Consider the following 20,892-nt stretch of genomic DNA (forward strand, 5'->3'; position numbering starts at 1 on the left):
ACTGGCCTGGAACTCACAGCGATCTGCCTCCTTCTTCCTCCTTGAGTGCCAGGATTAAAGGCGTACAGCCACCATGCCTGGCTCTCCTTCCCTCCTCCCCTCCCTCCCTTCCTCCCTTCCTCCCTCCTTCCCCCCTTCCTTCTTTTCCCTTGTACCTCAAATTTATCAGCAAGCATTTTTGAGCACAGCCACACTCACCTAAACTTCCAGCTGCCATTGCAGTCTGCAGTGCCACAGTCAACCTGGGGACCATCTGGTGGTAGAACACCGTGTCTGTGCACACACAAGCTGCAGTGCCCACTGCTCCTGGCCAGCTCTGAACCGGACGGGGAAACCCCACCAAGAAAACAGGAAGGGTGAAGAGGGGCAGCAAAGGAGACGACAGGAGTGTTGAGAACACAATAATAAACAGCACGAAGGGAGCAAACACAGTATTGAGTACACATAAAGTCGTCGTTGTTTTTCTATGCTGTTTTTTTTCTGTCCATGATGCCAAAAGCACAGTCACAGCAAACTGCAATTTAGTGACGAACTGAATCAAACGGTCTCGCATGATACCAATCTGTGGATACATAAACACGATTATTTAACAAATATTTTATGGATTAAAAAAAAAAGCAATAATTCCATTACAGCCTCAGTATTTTGATGCAACGGCTCTAGCCATGCAATTTGTTGTTACCATATTTTCCGGCATATAAGATAACTGGGCTTATAAGACAAACCCCAACTTTTCCAGTTAAAATATAGGGTTTGGAATATACTTGCTATAAAAGACTACCACTCCTCCTCCAATGCACACCTTGTGCAGCAGACTCGGGTACAGACAGCCAGTGCCTGCTTACACTGCCCCTTTAAAGTGGGCTCCACACTCAACCAGCAGATGAGCAGCCCTCCAGGTTGAACAGCGGGTTCTGGTGGAGAGCCAGTCCACGCTCACTTTCTCTTCCTTGAGTTACAGGAAGATGTGTGCAGCTTGCTCCTCCCTGCTTCATTACCCTCCCCGACACACAGAGTTGGGCACCCCTCCCCCCACTATATGCACCGGACATATGAAGCAAGTTGCAGGTAAGTACCCAGTGTATAAGTTGACCCCTGACTTTGGCATGGACTTTTCAGGAGGAGGGTTTTAAAAAATTGTTTTATATGCTGGAAAATACGGTATATTTTTTACGACCTCAAAATTAATAAATGAGAAACAACGTGTATAAGTCTGGTCATTTTTTTCTCTCTTTCTTTCTTTTTTTTGAGGAAGGACCTCTTGTTTTGTTTTGTAGTTGGAGATGACCGTGAGCTCCTAACCCTCTTGGCCTCCACCTCCTGAGGGGTTAGGGATACAGATCTATGCTTGATTAGGCAGGTTCTGTGCATGCCTAGGATCTGTCATGTAAACTCATCACTTCACCAAATAGACTATGTTTTCAACCCAAGGTTGGTCTTTGCAAAAAAATAAGTTATGCTACACTTCTTAAAAGTTATGGGTAAGCAATTCATCACAAGCTATTAAATTAGATGGGTAGGATAAAATACAGGAAACACATTTATTGAAGCTAACTAAAGAAGAAAAAAATTAGACATAACAAAAGATTAAATTAGACTATGTTGATTTAACTAAGATTAACTCAGTATTTTTACACCTGTACGAAGTGTAGGCTTGTTAGTGATATTTCAGTTCTAAAATATAGTGCAATGATTAAAATTTATGACTCAATATTATGTACTCAGCTAAGTAGTATTTTGTGTTACTGGTTTTTAAAAAATTAACTAATCTGCTCTGGCAATTTCATACATGTATACAATGCATGCTGATTATATTTCCACAACCCTCTCTTCTCGTCTCATACGCTGTCAGCACACTGTCTTCCCTACAGATCTTGCCCTCACATTTATGACTTTTGGTTTTGTGACCTACTGAGTTTAATCGGGGGCATCTGTATGAAACCAAATTTGGAACTGTCCACTCTAGCCTGGTAGGTGGGTTTACCAGTGGGTACACAGCTGAAAATAATGACTCACCCAACCTACTCATATAGAATAGCTGAGATGCAATATTACAAAAGACTATGGAGTAATAACACTTAAATATTATTCTTTTTTTATTTTTCAAGACAGGGTTTCTCTGTGTAGCCTTGGCTATCCTGGACTCACTCTGTAGATCAGGCTGGCCTTGAACTCACAGCAATCTGCCTGCCTCTGCCTCCCGAGTGCTGGGATTAAAGGCGTGCACCACCATGTCTGGCTTTAAATATTAATTAATATTTACTGGACATTATAAAACATTACGAATGATCAGTATCAATCTTTTACCAACTCTTCCAGAGAAGGTAAACATATGAAATACTTTTGAATCCTGATATATAAACCAGACACCATGACAAGGAGATCTAACCATAAATTCACACACACACAAGGAGAGCTAACCATAAATTCACACACACCAAGGAGAGTTAACCATAAATTCATACACACACACACACACACACACACACACACACACACACAGCTCACACACACACATGGCTAACACACAGAAGAAGAGCTACAGATACAGAATAGATACAGATGATAAGGAGGGAGGGATGGAGACTGGCCATCAATGTTTCAACATTTGGGATGTTGAAAATGTTCTAATGCTATCACAGTGACGGCTGTACTGCTCTGAATATATACCACGGAATAAAACACCTTCTAATGGACGGATTTTATTGTGTGTAAAAATCCCTCTCAACAGAGCTGTTAAAAATACACTTACCAGTAACAGCCTGATTCCCGTGTCAAGGCTCCTGTTCCACCAGCAGTCTGCGTCAGACACCATGTGCACTGCTGATACAATCACAGTCTCTAATAAGGCATTTTCTGTGTTCTGCCACACCTACAGTACACAAATTATCCACTTTCAGGGAGAACTTAATAATCTAAGCAAACTGTTCAATAAAAACCACAATTACACTCAGCCACAGGAGGTGCTTTGCAGTGCATGCTGGGATTACCGTTCTGAAAGCCCTGGTGAATCCAATGCAGACAGACACAGAGTGCAGCCCATATAACGAGCTATCCAGGGCAAGGAAGGCCACCATAGCCAAAGGCGACACTGAAGCAAAAACAGAGAAAGACTGTGAGTGTGATTACTGCAGAAACCGCTCCCACTGCAGTTTATCTTGGCAAACTGCCTTCATGGGCACATTTAAGCAACTAACCGAAAAAGTTATGAACAACAACAACAAAAATCAAACATAAATATTCTGTATACCACATAAATATGAGCCTTTCCTGAGCACAGTCTGTAAGAGTTAACAGACTGTACCTTCCTACCTAGAGTTAGCAAAATCCATCTGACAACGCCAATCTTCAGGAGCCTGTTTTGCTTGTCAGCGAATACAGACACAGCTCGTACATCCTTCGGATAGAAAGGGTTTCGGAAAATTCCAAAGATGTAGATGCTCTGAGTTTCTCTCAGTATGCACAGTATTGGCAGCAAGGCCATCAGAACATAGCCCACGATGGCCTGGGAGCTGCTTCTGGAAACCTGTGAGAAGCTGGCGTAGTGATGCAGCAGCCCGGCTTCCAGGAGAGCCACACCCAACATGGTGACGGACAGCAGGCACTCCTTCCACCTGAACCCTTGTCCCAGGATGCCTGGGAAAGCCTCACGCCTGCTTCCTGCTCTGTGCCTAGCCACACCGGGCCTGAAGACCAGACTCAGGTGACTTAGGTTAAGACTCAGTATGAAGCCTAGTCCAGTCATGAGAAGAACCAGGCCGACGGTGCTGGGCATGAAGTAGGACAGGATTGGTGCTCCGGCAGAAAGGAGGAACATCACCAATAACCTACAGGAGAAAAGAGGACAAAGGTTTACTTGCAAGGAAAGCTGCTACATCACAGCCAGCAGGACGGCTCAGCGGTACGGGAGTTCCATCTGTAGAGCCCACAGGACGGAAGGAGAAGACTGACTCCTCTCAGGGCTGTTCTAGCACATAAGCACGCATTTACTTACCTTCCACCTCACAATGAAGGAAAAAAAAAAATGCAAGAAAGTAAAAACAGAAGTTATATCAAAATTTTTAAAAATGTAAGAAAAAGTTACATTAAACTTCACAACTCGAAACAAAACAACAACTTACCGTAGGTGAGTTGACATGGATGAGCCCCCAAGACCAAACACTAAAACCTGCTCCACTGCCCAAAAGAAAAGCGCATCGGGTGGGGGCAGAGTCCCAAGTGCCCACAGGAAGGGTAATAACACAAACAAGATGTGCAGAATCTGATTCGTCTGCTCTAGAGCTGGAATATTTACAACAAACCTACAAGAAAAAGGAAATGCTTAAATCACACAAAGTCATAAACCCACAAATAGCACATATCCTGAGAAAGAAAGCTTATGCGAAAGGCCCTACTCCCAAATGATCTGCGTGTATGCCCTAAACTAGTAATTACCTCAGTGTGCAAAGCTTTACAGAGTATGTGGATTCAAACGTGCACAGAAGCTGGGCGGTGACGGCCACACCTGTAATTCCAGCACTCAGGGAGGTGGAGACAGGCCAGTCTCTGTGAGTTTGAGGCTGGCCTGGTCTACAGAGTGAGTTCTAGGACAGCCAAGGCTACAACAAAGAAACTATGTCTCCAGCCCCCCCCCCAAAAAAACAACCCCAAATATATAAAGAAAGAAACTATTACAGGCCATCTGTAACTTTGAATACAGAGATTTTAAAATCTGAATAAACAAGGCCAGAACATATTGTCCCCCTAAATCTGTATTGGCTGAAATCCTACCAATGGTTTTTTTAGACTTTTTTAGTCTTGTAATTTTATAATTTAAAAATGTATAATTTAAGGTTGCAAGTAACTTCGGAGCACCAAAGCTGCAGCAGTGTGGAGCTCCCTTCTCCCTCTCTCCTACACAGCCTTCTCTTAGGTCTCAGAATCTGAAGGCACTAGAGATAACAGCGATGGCAGCTCAGGCTATGGCGGGGTCTCCCTGGGTCGCTGGGCACGTAATTAGCATTAACAACACTCTTCTGTTTTGGTAACCAATGCTATGTATGGGTTTAAGTCATATCCCTACCGTCCTATCTCCTCAGAGCCGGGGCGACCCCTTCTTAAGTGGGGAAATTGATACTTGGTAAAACACTTGGAGTTAAACATTAACGAAACTGATTTCAATTGTTTAATAAAAATTTAAACCATAGGAAAACATTCTCAACCTACTGTTAATTTTTCAGATACGCTCAAGCAGTGCGTCAAGGGGCCAGTGCTAATGCAGTACTAGAGACTTCAAAGGGAAAAAGCCAACGCTCACACTTCCAGCAGAACTGTTCTTGGATACTTAGAACCACAGACAACTGCAGGATTTGAGCTTTAAGAGTTTTCACGGTCCAAATGCAAACACACACACTGTCTGTGGTGTAACTCACTCCTGGGCATGCCTGGCCTGCGCCAGCCAACACACCACTTCACACTGCACGTCTTTCGAATTGTTTCAAGCAGAGAACAGATGAGCGAGCACAAGGTTAATATATGGTACTAAGTTAGAGGACACTCCGTTCTGAGAATAAATGTCCAGTTAACAGGAAGAATCAGGCAACACGTAAGAACCCACAGGTAAAAAAAGGACAACCGGTTAGTGTGGTTTCCAGACAATCTTCCTCCCCAACTACTCACAAGGGCAGATTGACCTTAGAATGACCACGCCCAGAAAATGGTTTACAAATAAAGCTGTACCTTGAAAGCTTTCTTCTTAGTGGGCAGTGCACAGCAACAGTATTTATAGGAAATTATAAACAAAAAAAATGTAAACTTTAAATTAACAAAATACTGATTTTTTTTCCATATATAACTTGACCCCCAAAAGATGATTATTGTAGCTAACTACTTTATATGAAAATTCTTAATGTTTCTGATAATATAACAGAAATGACCTAGGATTTAAAAAAAAAATTAACAAGTGTTAGGAAAAACCATGTTTGAAATTAGCAACTAAAAAAAAATATGTCAAATTCTACACATCTGAAAATATATCCCATACAGTGACTAAGAGGCCACAGATGTTTGTCATTTGCTCAGATAATTCCCAAGACTCTAAGCTAAACACTGCAGAGCTATCACTTGCTTTTCATAATATAAAATTCACGGAAAGCTATTTACCAGTAGCACAACACAACTGTGCCATGGCTACATCTCTCCAGCCTTCTTTGGAGATAGAGCTTTGAACTGCTTTGGTGTTTGGACAGAAACACACATGCCTTTTACTCAGCAGCTAGCTGTGTCCTCATACCCACTACACCAACACTCTGTCTTTGCTATCTTTAGCTGTTTTCTAAAAATAAACTAAAATGGTTAGCTGGGCTTCATTAAAATTGTCATTTTACTTTTTAAAAACAGATGTGAGGCTTTCTTTGCCTCATGCTTTAGTCATAGTTAAGAAAAAATGTTTCTAATTATAAAACTTTTAAGCATTAAAATAGTACATTAAATATTTTATGCACTTTTATTTATAGGAAAATAATGCTGTCTTTAAGAAAATAAACTTGGTGAAAGAACTGAGGACTTTTTAAAAAGCAGAGATATGGTACAGCAGGTAATTTCTGACTTCAGAAATTTAACTTACAAATTTTTATCTGACTCAGGAGGTGTTAATCCCATAGATGTGGGAAGAAAAACCACCAAATCCAAGTCATGGTCAAATTAATTAAAGCAAGCTTTATTTGTGTACACTGGCTGTTGCTCCAGAAGGCAGGGTTCAAGAGAGCAGCATTAGATATGGGCAGGGTTTTTATAGCTTAGGAGTAGAGGGGTTTGAAATGGGGGATCTGGCCAGCACATGAGCAGGGGCACAGAGGCAGAACAAAGGCATCACAAATTGGTCTTAACAACTTGAAACAAAGGCCTGGTTGCCATTTCCTGGAACAGGGAGTTCAGAACCATTCTACAGTCAAGGTTACAGGTGGGGCATAGTTCAATCCTTGAGGAACCAGATTTAATCATAAATAGGTATGAACCTAGTGTGTCTTTACCATAAGATGGCTTTCAAGCCCAAGATGAAGGCAGGCTAGTTTATCAGAGGCAGAGGCAGGAGGTTGGTTTATCAGAGGCAGAGACAGGAAGATCTCGGTGAGTTCAAGGCTAGCCTAGCCCAAACAGTGAGTTCCAGGAAAGCCAGGACTTTGTCTCAAAACAAAACACCCCCCACCCCAAACCAAATAAAAAACAAACACAAACAAACAAACCAGGAAAAACAAATGTAGTAACAATAAAAAATATATTCTGAAAATTCTGAGTCTTATAAACTTGAATTTTTTTTTTAAAGGGCATATAAACACATTCAATTTTATAGTTAACTTTAAAAAATCAAGCATTTAATTATAACTTGCTAGTAAATGATGGACACCAATTGAACCATTTATCTTCCTCTTATTTTATTAGGTGAAGAATTGCATAGGTCTCACACTGTCCTCTGACCTGCACATGTAGCACAGTTGGAAGAGATAAGAGTTAAGGACCTCTGAGGTCAAGCTCAGTACACAAACTGATAACTTAATTCGGCCCCTCATCACACAGTACAATAGACTGGGTGGTTTAAAATCATAGAAATTTATATTCTCGAAGTTGAGAAAGCTGAGGATGCTAGGAGTCCAAGATTCCAGCAAGAATGAGAAGGAGAGCTTTTTCTAGCACTGCAGATGAAGCCAGTCGGCTGTGTCCCTTCTTCTCCATCACACCAGGCTGCACGCTCGGGACCTGGTCACCCTCAAAGGCCTTACTTCTAATTACACTATATTAAGGATTGGGCAACACACAGCTTAGTCCATATTTCATTCTTGGCCAGTTACACACAATGTTGGTTCTTCTTGAATAAAATATGAGGGCATGACAGCTCCAAGTTATGGTTGAGGAGGTTTATTGTGGATATGAAAAAGTAAACAGTGTTAATCCCACCAGTTGAGAATAAGACCATAACCATAGTATAAAGCTAAATTTGAAGCAAGCTGTAATTAAATACTGCTCAGGTTGACAGAGTCTCTGGCCAGGTCCATCTCTGGGTTCCCAGAAAATGGCCATGAGTCACATCTTGCAGAGGCTTTAAAAGGCAACCCCACAAGGCCACTGTATGTCCCATCAGGACCAATCATGTATCTGGACATATTTCCTGCCTCCGAACCTCCTGCCCACATGTGATCAAGCACATCTGGTGTAGTTGGATCAACAAACTTGCTTGGGGGAATGAAAACATGTGACTTGTTATCTCCCATAAGTAATAGCCTCCAACTCCCAGGGAAGTATCTGTCCCTGGGCAAGGGGCTCACAGGTAAGAGGCATTTTTATTCATGGATACCTTAGGCACAGTAATTAAAACTTAAAAAGTAACTCCTACAATAACCAGAGGCATCTGGAGGGGTCCAGACTGAACTGGTCTATGAGGTGTTGGGGGAAGGGGAGAGAAAAGAGAAAGAAGAGAGGAGGCCAAGAAAGGAAACATGAGCCAAGAGGCCAAGAGGGCACCTACCAAAATGGCTGAGTTCCATAGGAAAGGGAAGCTGGGGAAAGGGAAGGGAAGCTCAGGGGCTGAAGAGGCCAGGATGACCCTGCAGCAGGTACTTGTGATACCGAAAGTCTGGTGGGCAGTGTCTACTTTGATGTTAGTTACATAGGCACTCAGCTGGCCGTTTGTCCTGAGTTTCTCTAAGACCTAATACTTATCAAGTACAAAATGAATTTTTGTCCTAATGGTTCCCAAAGTCTTAACTTTTTCCAGCATTAGTTCTAAAACTTCATCTAGGTATTACCTAAATGCCCACCCTAAACTTGCCTAATCTTATCTATGTACCACCTAAATTAGCTATGGGTGAAGCTCAAGGTACAATCCTGGGGCAACCTGAAAACTAGGTTAAGTGCTTTCCAAACTGAACAGTGATACAGGCTAGGACAAACACCCGATAACAAATGGTAGAAGGGAAAGAGAAATAGGTGACTGATTGGCTCCAAGGAAGTACAAAATACAGCAAGACAAACTGCATCAATCTTTCGGTTTGGGAGGTACTCTTTCTGCTTCTGTCCTTTCTCAGACCCTGGAGTGGGTGTGACCAGCACAGCTCCACTGATCCTCCTGGCTCTGAAGAGAGATCCTGTTCCCACAGCTCTAGACAGAGGCCATCTGAAGTGGCCCTGATGATTTCAGAATTACACTGGGCATCATTCTCCACTTTATTATTCCAACACACCCTCCCTTTTTATCACCCCCACCCCCTTAATTCAGACCAGCTTGTTCTGGTTTAAGAAGTAGCGCTGTAGCCTCAGCAGTGTGTTGTCATCAGAATTCATTATAATACAGACTAGAATTTTCCAAATTTCAAATTCTACATCTTTTTTCCTAATATTTTACCTCACTTCTTTTGTATTTTAATGTAAGTTGTCAAAATGAATACTGTTTCTTCACACACTTGTTTCAAAATTTCTAAGATATCCTATTTTATCATTTACAAGTTTTACCTTCCAAGAAACCTGAGCCAAGTTCTTTTGTTAGTTTATTTTAAAGGGGCTACATTACTTCTGGTCTCCACCTACGACCCACTTAGCTTTATTGCCTCAATTTCTAGCCTGCACACTCCAAATCTTTGAGTGTCTACCAATTGCTCAGTTATGTTGCCTCCATTTTCTGTTTAGGTATTTGTCAGCCTGAGGTGACGTAATATCACACACTGGGCCACCTAAACAATAGAATGTGTTTTCTCGTGGTTTTAGAGTTGGCAGTCCAAATTCCAGGTGCCAGGATGACCATCTGGTGACGACACCCATCCTGGCTTACTGATAGCTACTATTGCCTTGCCCGCAACGGAGACCAGGCCCTCTCCTGTCTCTTTTAAAGGCAACAGTCCTGTCAGACCAAAGCCCAGCTTTATGATATCATCATCTCTCACAGGCTCCACTGTGGAATGACATCACACAGCTTAGGGCTTTAAGAAATGAACTCTGCCACACAAGCATTTGCTCCATCACATGCCTGTACATTTCTACCTGGCCACTATCCTGGATTTAGAAAAGACAAACAAAAAAGAGTATGAAGTAGTTTTGTAAATTACGTTTGCTTTAAAATATTTTGCATTTTCCTTCTACAACTAATTTAAAAACCATCATTCTGTCTATATTTTAGTATTATTATAAAATTATAAATCTTTTATCCATTAAATTTGCTGTTTATATAATAGTAAGTGTATACATTTTAAGTGATCCACACTGCTAGAAAGATCCACTTCTTTTCTCAAGTTTTACCCAGGTTATCTCTTATATTTTTGGTTGTGAGCCTAGCCTTTAACAGCCGAACCATCTCTCCAGCCCCCCAGGTTATCTCATAGACTTCTTTTTAAAAAGTAACTTGATTTAAAATGACATACAAGACTTATAAATTATGTATCTTAGACTATTCCTGCTATGTTTTGACTCTTCAGTAAGATTTGTTACTTCCTTATGAATATTTTATAGAGAGCACTGCTAACAGATAAATCACGAAAACAACCTAATTACCCCAATAGTTTAGTCTTAAGTTTTAATTCATTGATTCATCACTTGCTAACACTAAGGAAAGCTCTCTTGCCAGGTACACTTAAGAACAAAGCAAGTCATTAGGCATTCTGTTAAGTTTTTACCTGTGTGCAAGGTCCACAGAAACAAAGAAAAAAATATAAAGTGGTCTCATGAGAGGAGTGATTTCATAAGTATCCTGGGTCTGAAAGGTCGCTGTCTCTGTGGCAGTGTTTACAATTAGTGAGTATTCTCCTATGCAAAGTGTTATCCACCCAAAGACAAAGAGCGCAGCAGTGGCCCCGGGGCTGCCATACAGTGCGGTAACTCTGTTTGGGAGCAGATACCATGTTCCAAGACCACACACCAACCCAGCAAGAACAGAATGAAAAACTGTATTAGCTACGTATTTTTTGCCAGGAATCAGAAATTTGATGGTCTCAGCACCAGCACAGCTCGTAAATTCGTGCTCGTCTTCCTCTGCTAAGATGTCCCTGGCTATGATCCTTCTGACCAGCACCGACTGGCTCTTGGCGTACACGCTTATGAGCTGGATCACGGACGCGGTGAACACCATTAGCCCCCCGGAAAGGGCTGCTGCTGTGAAGTCTCTCAGAATGTCCAGTTGGTACAGCAGAGTTCCTGTTCCACCTAAGGCCCATGGCATCAGAAAAAGCACAAGCTGGTTAACATATATGTAAGGAGGGGCACAGTAGCCTAACTTGAGTCGAGGGCCTCCAAGAACGGTTTGCGGGAAGCGCTTCAGCAGGAAGTCCTGTTTGTAATCGTTTAGCAGAGGGACATCTAAACTCATGCTTCCCACTCAGGGTTGGTCCGGGAGTCACATCTTCTTTATGATCAGCAGTATCTACGAAAGAGAGAAAACAAATTACTGTTTAAAAACATGACTCAGAAGACTTGGAGGAAATACAGCCCACATTTCTATTTACTTCCGTAGTTTCTTTACAAGCAGGATTTCTATCCTTGGTTCTTTTTAATACTTCACAACATGATTGGTACTAAGTTTGTTCTCTCTCCAAAATAATCACACTAATTTTTAAAAAAGAAATCTTATTCTTTATTATTTATTGAGCATATAATCCACAATATTAGATTTTTAGCTCCTAGTTTAACTTCCGAGGCCACAGGAATACAGAAGGTTAATTCTCCTCACTCAGATCTGCTGGCAGGTCTATTACTTTCCACTGAGTTTTGCTATTGGTCTTTTCCTTCTACACAGGGCCAGCAAACTGTCTGTAAATGGCCAGATTGTAAATATTTTCAGCTTGGTGACTTCTATTATTATAATCCTATTTTTGTGCTGTACCATAAAAGCAACAATACAATATATAAATGAATATGGGTGGTTGTATTTTATAAAATGTACAGTATGTATCCAAACAGGCTATGTACAGACTGCCATTCACCACTCTCTAAATAAGGATATTTCTCTATAATTCTTTGGGGAGCAAAGTAGAAAATAAAACTAGATGTTACGCTTATCACTTAATAATTACAATAAATTTAGGATTTCAAATAATTTGTCAAATCTTATTATATAAAATTAGTAGCATTTCAATAAAAGCCAATATGGAAAGTGGGAGTTCAAATAGAGTAGGGAGCCAGATCTCTAAGGCCTGCATTCAGGAGGCAGGGGCAGGGGCGAAAGCAGGCAGAGCTCTGAGTTCAAGGCCAATTTTATCAGCCAGGGCTAGTGGTGAGAACTCGTCTCTACATCCTCATCATCCACCTGTAAGATGCAGTAGAAGGAAAAATAAGCTGGAAGTGAAAGAATTCAGAGTAGATGCTTATTTTTAATAGCTACTTGAGAATTCATTTTTCAGTCTCTCTGTTCCACAGTATGCCAGAAATAACCAGTGCATCTTTTTGTCTTTTAGTATAGGTTGCTTCCACTCAAAGGTCATAACAATTTTAAGTATCAAGTACAGTGCATTTTCTGAGACAGCTTATTCTGAAGATAAAAACTAAAAACAACAAAACCAATAGTCTGATATAAGATCAGCTAGAAGAATATTACTTCAGTGGATCATTCGTTAGGCTAGAAAACTTAACACCTTAAAATAGCCCTTTAAATAAGTCCTTCGGCTAATCCAGTCTATCTAACCAGCGTCAGGCAACACCTGTTTGCTATGCTGTTAGGATGGTCTATAAAGTGTTAACATCTGTGCGCTTACACTTTTAGTCAGCTGCCCTTAGTCCTGTGTACAACCATGTGTAGCTTTTACTTAAGTAGCAGCCACGTGTGTTCACAAGCTACCAGAGCAGCAGATAGGGAATCCTGGCGATTTGAATGAAAATGGCCCAAAGGCCTATAGGGAGTGACACTATAAGGAGGTGTGGCCTTAATGGAGTAGGTGTGGCCTTGTTGACTTTCAGGTCTCAGATGCTCTCAAGCCAGGCCCAGTGGCACTCTTTCTTCCTGCTGCCTGCCGATCCTGATGCAGAACTCTCAGTTCCTCTCCGGCACCATGTCTGCCTGTGTGCTGCTGTCCTGCGTCCTGCCATGATGACAATGGCTGTAAGCCAGCCCCAGTGAAATGTTGTCCTTTATAAGAGTTGCCGTGGTCATGGCATCTACTCACAGCAGTGGGACTGACTGAGACAGGAATCTTAACACCCTAAGCTTTTCTTCATGTGTTCATTCATCCGGTTTTTGTTTTGTTTTGGTTTTTTTGCTTTCCTCTCTGTAAGAAGCATATCTGCCTCAATGATTTACACTTAGTGTTCTGAAATAGTCTCCTAGTGTCACAGGGTCAGAAGGTCACGTTCTTGCAGATGGGGGTAAACATGCCAGTATGAGTTATCTATGGCAGATGCCATTAGAGAGCCTCATTGGATCGTCAGGATTGTAAAGATTTCTCCATGGAGTTGAGAGAAGTCAGAAAACAAGATAGAGACAGACAGAAAAGTGGTACCATGCGAAGCTGTTACGTTACTAAGCACATTAATTTTCCTTTTAGTACTTCTGAACCTGTTGCAATACTCTATTGTTGATAGTCTTGAAAGATGCTCCTGAAATAGACAGTAAAATTCACACATTGTTCATTGCATCTGCATTAAAAGTGTACACCCTGTGTATTAGAAAGCTGGCTATCACTTGTGTAGGTATTGAAAGTTTTATTAGGGATACCAAGGAAACTATTGTTATAACATTTGCTACTTCTTCAGATTAAGTGTCTTCTACAACTGTTAATGCCACGTCCTGCAAACACCCTGTTTCCCCTGGTGCCTCCTTTCATGTCCTTTGCTGTGGTGTTCCCCACCTCTAGTCAGTAGTTTCGGTCAACCTTCATGACTCAGTCTAAGCTCCTAAACTCCGGCAACACATTGGCTGAAGTGTCTCCCTTCTCTCTGTACCTAAAACAGCTCTCTGTACAACTCATAACGTGCACCAGCTCGTGCAAAGCTCAGAGCAAGCTCTTCACGTGCTACCTTTACATATGCATTTCTCTTCTCTTCTAGTAATACATTATGTGTGGTGAGGGGCCAAGTCCAGAGATTCATTTGATTCCTCAAACTCAGCAGAACACGTTAGCATGCAGAAGCATGTATTATGTTAATGGCATAGCTTAAGTGAGATGTGTCAAGTACAAAAACATGATACTTTCATGTTTAAAGGGAGGGTGAAGAATTTAGCTTTTTTTTTTTTTAAGATTTATTTATTATTATGTATACAGTGCTCTGCTTGCATGTACTCCTGCAAGCCAGAAGAGGGCGCCATATCACATATAGATGGTTATGAGCCACCATGTGGTTGCTGGGAATTGAACTCAGGACCTTTGGAAGAGCAGGCGGTGCTCTTAACCACTGAGCCATCTCTCCAGCCCCGCTTTTGAGTTTCTTATATTTTGTTCCATTCAAAACAGTAAATCAGTAGGTTGCTTGTTCCCCATTTTAGGCCATGGAAGGTGTCTCCAATTATCTTTACTATGGAATAAGTACTGACTGCTGCTGATGGCATGCTTAGCAGAGGGATGACCTTGCCTAGGAAGGTTATCCAAAAATAATAAGAGAACAGGACTGGGTGTGAGGGCATTACACACACAGCTAGTGTTCTCTTAGGGGCAAGGAAACCACAATAGTAAGGTGCTGGAAAGAAATCCAATTTTAATTCTTTCCTTGTACTATATTATAGTTCAATCTCCTCATCAGGAAAGGAGAAACTTTACACTGACAAAGCAGAAACAGAGGAGGATGCACAAATGAAGTAGGAATAACCACGAACTAAGTGAGAGCACCAAGAACTACAAAAGGAGAGAATGCAAACGTGGACTTGCTCAAGAAGCCTCAGGAAAAAGGAAATTTACTGAGATGATGACTTTAGTTGTGCTAGCTAGTGGGTATTTAAATAAAAGGTGGAAGGACACAGAGGGCTGCTTGTCTTGTCAGTTTTTCCTGAAAAGGAGCCTACAGCCAAAGAAGCCAGGAGAAACGTCACAATAGACTGCCATCTTAGAGAGCCGCAGTGGTTATCAGCAAGCTTTGAGAAATCACTGAAATTAAAGTCTATGGCAATAAACCTCTTTAAAATGCATCACTCAAGTTGTCTAAACTTGTTTTGACCACAGAGCCCACTTTTCTTATGTTATCTAGTAACAGAAAATGCACTTAGCATTTTATAGAAACTACTTTGAGACCTAGTGGCCTATATTGATCAGAACCTTTATGAATTAGGACAGGAAGAAGTGGAATAAGCGCACCAGTCAAGGGGGAGGGGCATGCAGGCAATCACAACGGAAAACTACGAGATCTGACAGCTAGAACGTCAGAGCAAAAACTGATTTTCATCATAAATATTTTAAACATTGTAAAGATGTTTTAAAAACTGACGTCTGCTTCCTAACAATTCACTAATGGGCAATAGGGCAAAAAGTATATAATCAGCTGGTACCAACTAACTTCTAATTTTCATTCTAGATCATAGAAGTTTAAAAATATTTAAGAATTTAAAATTATTTTTTGAGGTACCACTAATTACATTTATGTGGGGAAATATTCTAAAAGTTAACATGGATTATTTGTAGAGATCTAATCATAACAACTAAACGCTTTCCCTGAGTAACAGTTTGGCATATGCTTCTGAAGGCCTGTTAGTGTCTGGAAGGACAACAACACGTATATGGTTGCTACCTCTAGCATGTTCAAAGGAAAATAGCTAAGCCTAAGGAAACAACAGCTGTGAGGAAGATGGCACCACAGTGCTCATTTAGGCCATATGCTCCCTTCATATGCTACTCTGAAAGTGAGCCAACAAAACAGACTCTGAGATGTTGCTGTATTTGGAATCTGAGTCACGGAATTCCCACGGGGGTAAGAAACGGTTCCAACTGGCAGTCTGCTGCCAGGGAATTCTTAGTTACCAAAACTACAACTCATCAATCATATGATACTGACTGAAATCCCTTGAAACAACAAAAAAAATACAACAAAAAGTAACAAGCAGTAGTTGAATGCATGCACGTGCACATGCACGCACACGCCCCCAACCCATTTCTCACAAGCCAGAAGAAACCAATTCCTGAGTAGCACTTTTGGCACTTGTCTGGAATTTACTTAGGCCTGTTTAAAATATGCATCATATTATCATTCCATGAATATAACAGACATCCTCCTACAATATATTTCATAAAATTTGAAAGAAAATATACCAAAGTTTTACTTTGCAAGCATCACCGCATTTACTATTTTTCCTAAACAAATACTTTACGGCGAGTACAGAAGTAAAACAGCCCATACTGCTGCAATCAAAACCATGAAACAGCTCAATGCTCCGTATCTTAGGTAAAAGTCACATGTCACCACTGGAGCCACTCCAGCAGTACATAGATGTGGCGACTGTGTTTGGGAGACAGGAGTAAACTGCTGAGCGCACCAGCTGGAACTCAGAGCTACAATGACAGCTGCCACTCTAATTCTGTACAAACGCTAGGGATCTTAACTGAATGGCACATCATGAATAAACACTAAATTCCCGAAGAACCTTCTAAAAGACGCGTGGTGTATGCGAACACACACATGGTGCACCTTGTGACTCCTGATCCGCTGTCCACCACAGAAAGCAAATTGGTCCAAGCACATGCAAAGAGTCATCACATTTCTCTGAACCTATAAGATGGCATGGATTAAGACTTCGGGAAGGTCTTTTGAAGAGGTTTTTTGTTTGCTTGTTTGTTTTGTTTTGCTCCCCTACCCAAATAAATCTCTATGTGCAGTCTATTAAAATAAATAGTAAATATCTCTAAGCGAAGTGACACAGGTCTCTAAGCTCAACTACACAGGGGGTTAATGCATGAGGATCTCAGGTTCAAGGCCAGCCTGGGTAACTTACTGGAAGCTTGTTTGAAATTTCTGAAAAGTAAAAAAGAGGTCTGGGAAAAGGGCTCGGTGACAGCATACGTATAAGCATGTATGAGGCCTTATGTTTAGCCCTTAGGAGCCCAGCCCCTCCCCCAAGGGAAAAAAGCAGCCTAAAATGATGAGATAGGAGGCTATTTCAAACTGGCAATGCCTCACAAGTAGTACGATGAGTTGTTCCTTCTGTTTCACTTTTCCCAATGTACAACACCAGAATATTTATTAACAGCTGTCTTAGTTAGGGTTACTACTGCAGTGATGAAACATCATGACCCAAGCAACTTGGGGGGGCTTATATTTCTGTATCACTGTTTATCATTAAAGGAAGTCAGGCCAGGCACTCACACAGGACAGGCACCTGGAGGCAGGAGCTGATGCCGAGGCCATGGAGGGGTGCTGCTTACTGGCTTGCTCCCCATGGCTTGCTCAGCCTGCTTTCTCATGGAAGCCATGACCACCAGGCCAGGGATAGGCCAACCCATCAATCATAAGTTGGTCTGCAGCTAATCTTATAGAGGAATTTGGAATTTCCTCCTCTCTGATGATCTTAGCCTATGTCTAGCAGACACAGATTTAAGACAGCACAGCATTCTACTGCTCATGGATATTAAAATGGAAAGAAACGGCTGAAGATTCAAATTATCCTCCCATATCTCTACCACCCTAATAGTTGAACTGGGTTGACAACCTTTTCTCTCAAATTAAGGTATCATTGGAGTAAAGTCTGATATTCATGTAAATAGCCAGAAATAATTTTATTCAAAGGTAAAAATTCATGATATTATATGACAACTAAGGTACAATGTTAACAAGTGGCAAGCTGAATTTTTGAAGAATACCAGTTTATTGTCAAATGAAACCAAACTTTTGTCTTGAGGATTTTTCCCCCTTTTGGTTTTTTGAGACAGGGTTTCCTCTGTGTAGCCGTGGCTGTCATGAAACTCACTCTGTAGACGAGGCTGGCCTTGAACTCAAAGATCCGCCTGCCTTTGCCTCCTGAGTGCTGAGATTAAAGGCATGTGCCACCCCTGCCCAGTATGTAGGGATGATTCTTGAATAGTAGACTTGAAAGGAATACACAAAGTATAAAAATGTAAAACTTATTATCTAGCAATGAGGGCATTGGTACCTAACACTCTGGCAAAAGAGTGTTGTGGAGTCTTCACCATCAGGGAAGTGAACCATCTTACAGAATGGTAAAAAGGCTATAATTAGAGATTTGTATTTAGAATATATAATGAATCCTCCTGATTCAATGATGAAAATACAACCTGGTTTTTAAAAGATGAACTAAGAATAAGAATTAACAAGTTCCAGGTGATGGAAACCAGCTGGACCGGGAACTAAAGCTTGACATAAGAAATAAGAAGCAAACCTTCCATGAGATAGTTTGAATTTCCTTGACTGGATAAAATAAAAATGAAAGACTAAAGAAAGCATCGGTAATGTTAATGTAAAACCTTCCAACACATCTGGTAGGGATGTATAGTGGTGCAAAGGGGTTCAATGCCTTAGAAAAATCTAGCAGTTTCTCAAAAGGCTAACCAAGGGAATTAGCATACGACACAGCTATTCCATGACCAGGTATTATACTGGAGCCATGAAAACATGCCTACACAAAAATGTATATAAAATGTCCACAGCATATTGTTACTGGCAAAAAAGGAAACAACTCAATGTCTATCAACGGCTAAATAAAACTGGACACACCTACACAATAGACTAACAACAAAAATGAATACAAGCTCCAACATGGGTGTACTTGGAAAACATTACTCCCATGTGAAAGAAGCTGGATGCATGCACACAAATCACACATTTTAAAGTTGTTTATATAGAACATTTAAAATAATTTTGTGGAGACAAAAATAGATTAGTGGCTGCCTACAATTAATGTGGGTAGGAATATCAGGGAAAACAGCTGAAAATATAAGGTTTTTTTCGGAGGTAATCATATTATTCCAAAATCGACTGTATGATGGTTGCACAATTCTGTTGATACACTCAAAACCAATGAGTTGTCCACTTCCAGAAAATGAGTTGTATGAATCTCAAGAAAGCTTTTACAAAGTAAGATGAAAAGGTTCCCTGCCCAAGATTTTCCACTGTAGTTAACAGCCAACAGCCATTTCTTTAGGCAAGGAAGGTAAAACTTGTGGAATACACGACCTGGATGCTGTGAGAAATTATGGGTGAATTGGTGTGAATGGGGGCGGATATAAAATAATCAGAATGCTTTCTCTAAACTCAGGAACTTAATGAAAAAAAAAAAAACCTTAGTGAAAAAATTGGTAAGGGCAAAATGAGAGGCACAGAGGACGTAATTCAGAGACCTAATAAACAACGGGAATGGGATTCATTTAAATAAACTCTGGTCTTAGACACGCAAAGGATTATAGAGACGGAGAAACCTGGGAAGCGAGCTCCACATATCCAGGAGGCCAAGAACGAACAAATTTGGGGCGGAAGGGCTTGAGATGTAGATCAACTAACAAACAGTGAACTCTACCAAAGCGGCACAGACTGTGAATTTGATTAGGGCAACATGTTCATCCCTCATCTGGGCCAAAGGGCCATTCTCCATTTCACAAAGGCCTCAAAAGAAATAGAACGCAGCTCCACGGGCTGCAAAAGTGTTCTCAGTCAAGTTAAAACCGCACTGGATCATTACCTCTATCAATTCAGTTCCCTCTGTATATTAAAAAGAGCAACAGTTGCATTTAAAAACTTTCTAACAGGGAACGGGAAGATGTTTCTTGTGGTAATAAAAGCTGAGGGAACCGGGCAGTACCCAAGCGCGGAAACTAAGGCAGCAAAGAAGGCCCAGATGTGTTGGGGACGGACATACCTGGAGTCACCGGAGGGGAGAGGTGATGCGAGGGCGACCCGGGACCACATCTCCCTCGGCGAAGTCGCCCGACGGTGGATGCGACTGTACCAGCAGCTGACCCGGGGCCTCCAGGATAGCTCTGGTTTCCATGGCTAACATCAACTGCGCTCACGCCTCTCAGGGGCCAGTGCGCACGCGTGCTCGGAGGCGGGGCCGTGCGCCTCGCCCCGCCCCTGGCCGCTGTAGCTCCGCTGGAGGCGCGTTCACGTGCTCCGCGCGGCAGAGCGGGGTGGGCGGTGTTTCCTCCGGGTGGGGCGGGGCAGGGCGGGGCTAGAGCTACGGGTGGCGCCAGGACCCTCCTATGGCTATGGTCTTCGCCTCTTACGTCCAGAACGTGGTTGCCTTGGTGACAAGACGTTCCTCCTCCAGGAGCCTCAAAGCTGGATAGATAAATGCTTGGCCGCCATTTTGCGAACCTAGGATCTCTGAGACCCCGCGGTGGCTCACTCGGGGGTGTAACAGGAGTCCAATCCCTTAGGGTCCTGATACCTCCATTAATGACCACAAAACTAAGGCCATTCAACAGCCTCTGGTGTGCGAATGCTTTTAAATGGTAACATGTTCCCCTTTATCCTTAGATTTGAAACCAAATACCTTGTTTTCTTACACTACTATATACTACCTTTTCCTGTTTACAAAATCAAAGTTCATGGCCACCCAGACTCTAGCAAGTCTTGGTACCATCTTTCCAACCGCAGGTGCCTATGTTTTGTGTCGTATCTGAGTGCTTCTCAAAATATTTTAAACTTACTGTGTACATTTGTTAGTGAACCGAGCTCAAATGTTTTTTGCTCTTAATACAATATTTTTGGGACATTATAAACCACATTCGTGTGATAGTGAACTTGTCAGTGGCAGCGGTCCAGGGGCCAGGGACACGGATTGCACAATGCACAGATTGCACATAGTAATAGTTCTTTCTAGCAATCTCTATTCAGGTGAAGTGGGGATTCTTGAATTTGCCACAGGGGGGAAAAAAATAACAGGGTGAGCCTTTATGAAGCAGAGTTGGAGTTTACTAGTGATTTTAATGTCAGCTACAGGGGTTAATATAAAATATAGATGCACTCAATGACAGCGAAAAGGGATTTTCCTCTTTACGTAGTCACGTGCAT

The 20,892-nt window shown here is 41.7% G+C and overlaps 1 protein-coding gene across 1 annotated transcript in view; it reads right to left on the reverse strand.

The window, feature by feature from the left end:
• PCNX4 (pecanex 4) overlaps positions 1–19,962 on the reverse strand; it is a 30,505-nt gene extending 10,543 nt beyond the window's left edge. The window contains exons 1-7 of the mRNA XM_084793348.1: positions 19,736–19,962; positions 10,638–11,380; positions 4,122–4,301; positions 3,313–3,827; positions 2,991–3,091; positions 2,753–2,872; positions 199–562 (exon numbers count right to left, since the gene is read on the reverse strand). Of these exons, the coding sequence (XP_084649474.1) occupies positions 199–562; positions 2,753–2,872; positions 2,991–3,091; positions 3,313–3,827; positions 4,122–4,301; positions 10,638–11,326 (1,969 nt within the window). The 5' untranslated portion in view covers positions 11,327–11,380; positions 19,736–19,962. The remainder of the gene's footprint in view (positions 1–198; positions 563–2,752; positions 2,873–2,990; positions 3,092–3,312; positions 3,828–4,121; positions 4,302–10,637; positions 11,381–19,735) is intronic.
• Between the last annotated feature and the right edge of the window lie 930 nt (positions 19,963–20,892).

The sequence above is a fragment of the Acomys minous genome (assembly GCF_964271855.1).
Source record: "Acomys minous genome assembly, chromosome: 8".
Lineage (NCBI taxonomy): Eukaryota > Metazoa > Chordata > Mammalia > Rodentia > Muridae > Acomys > Acomys minous.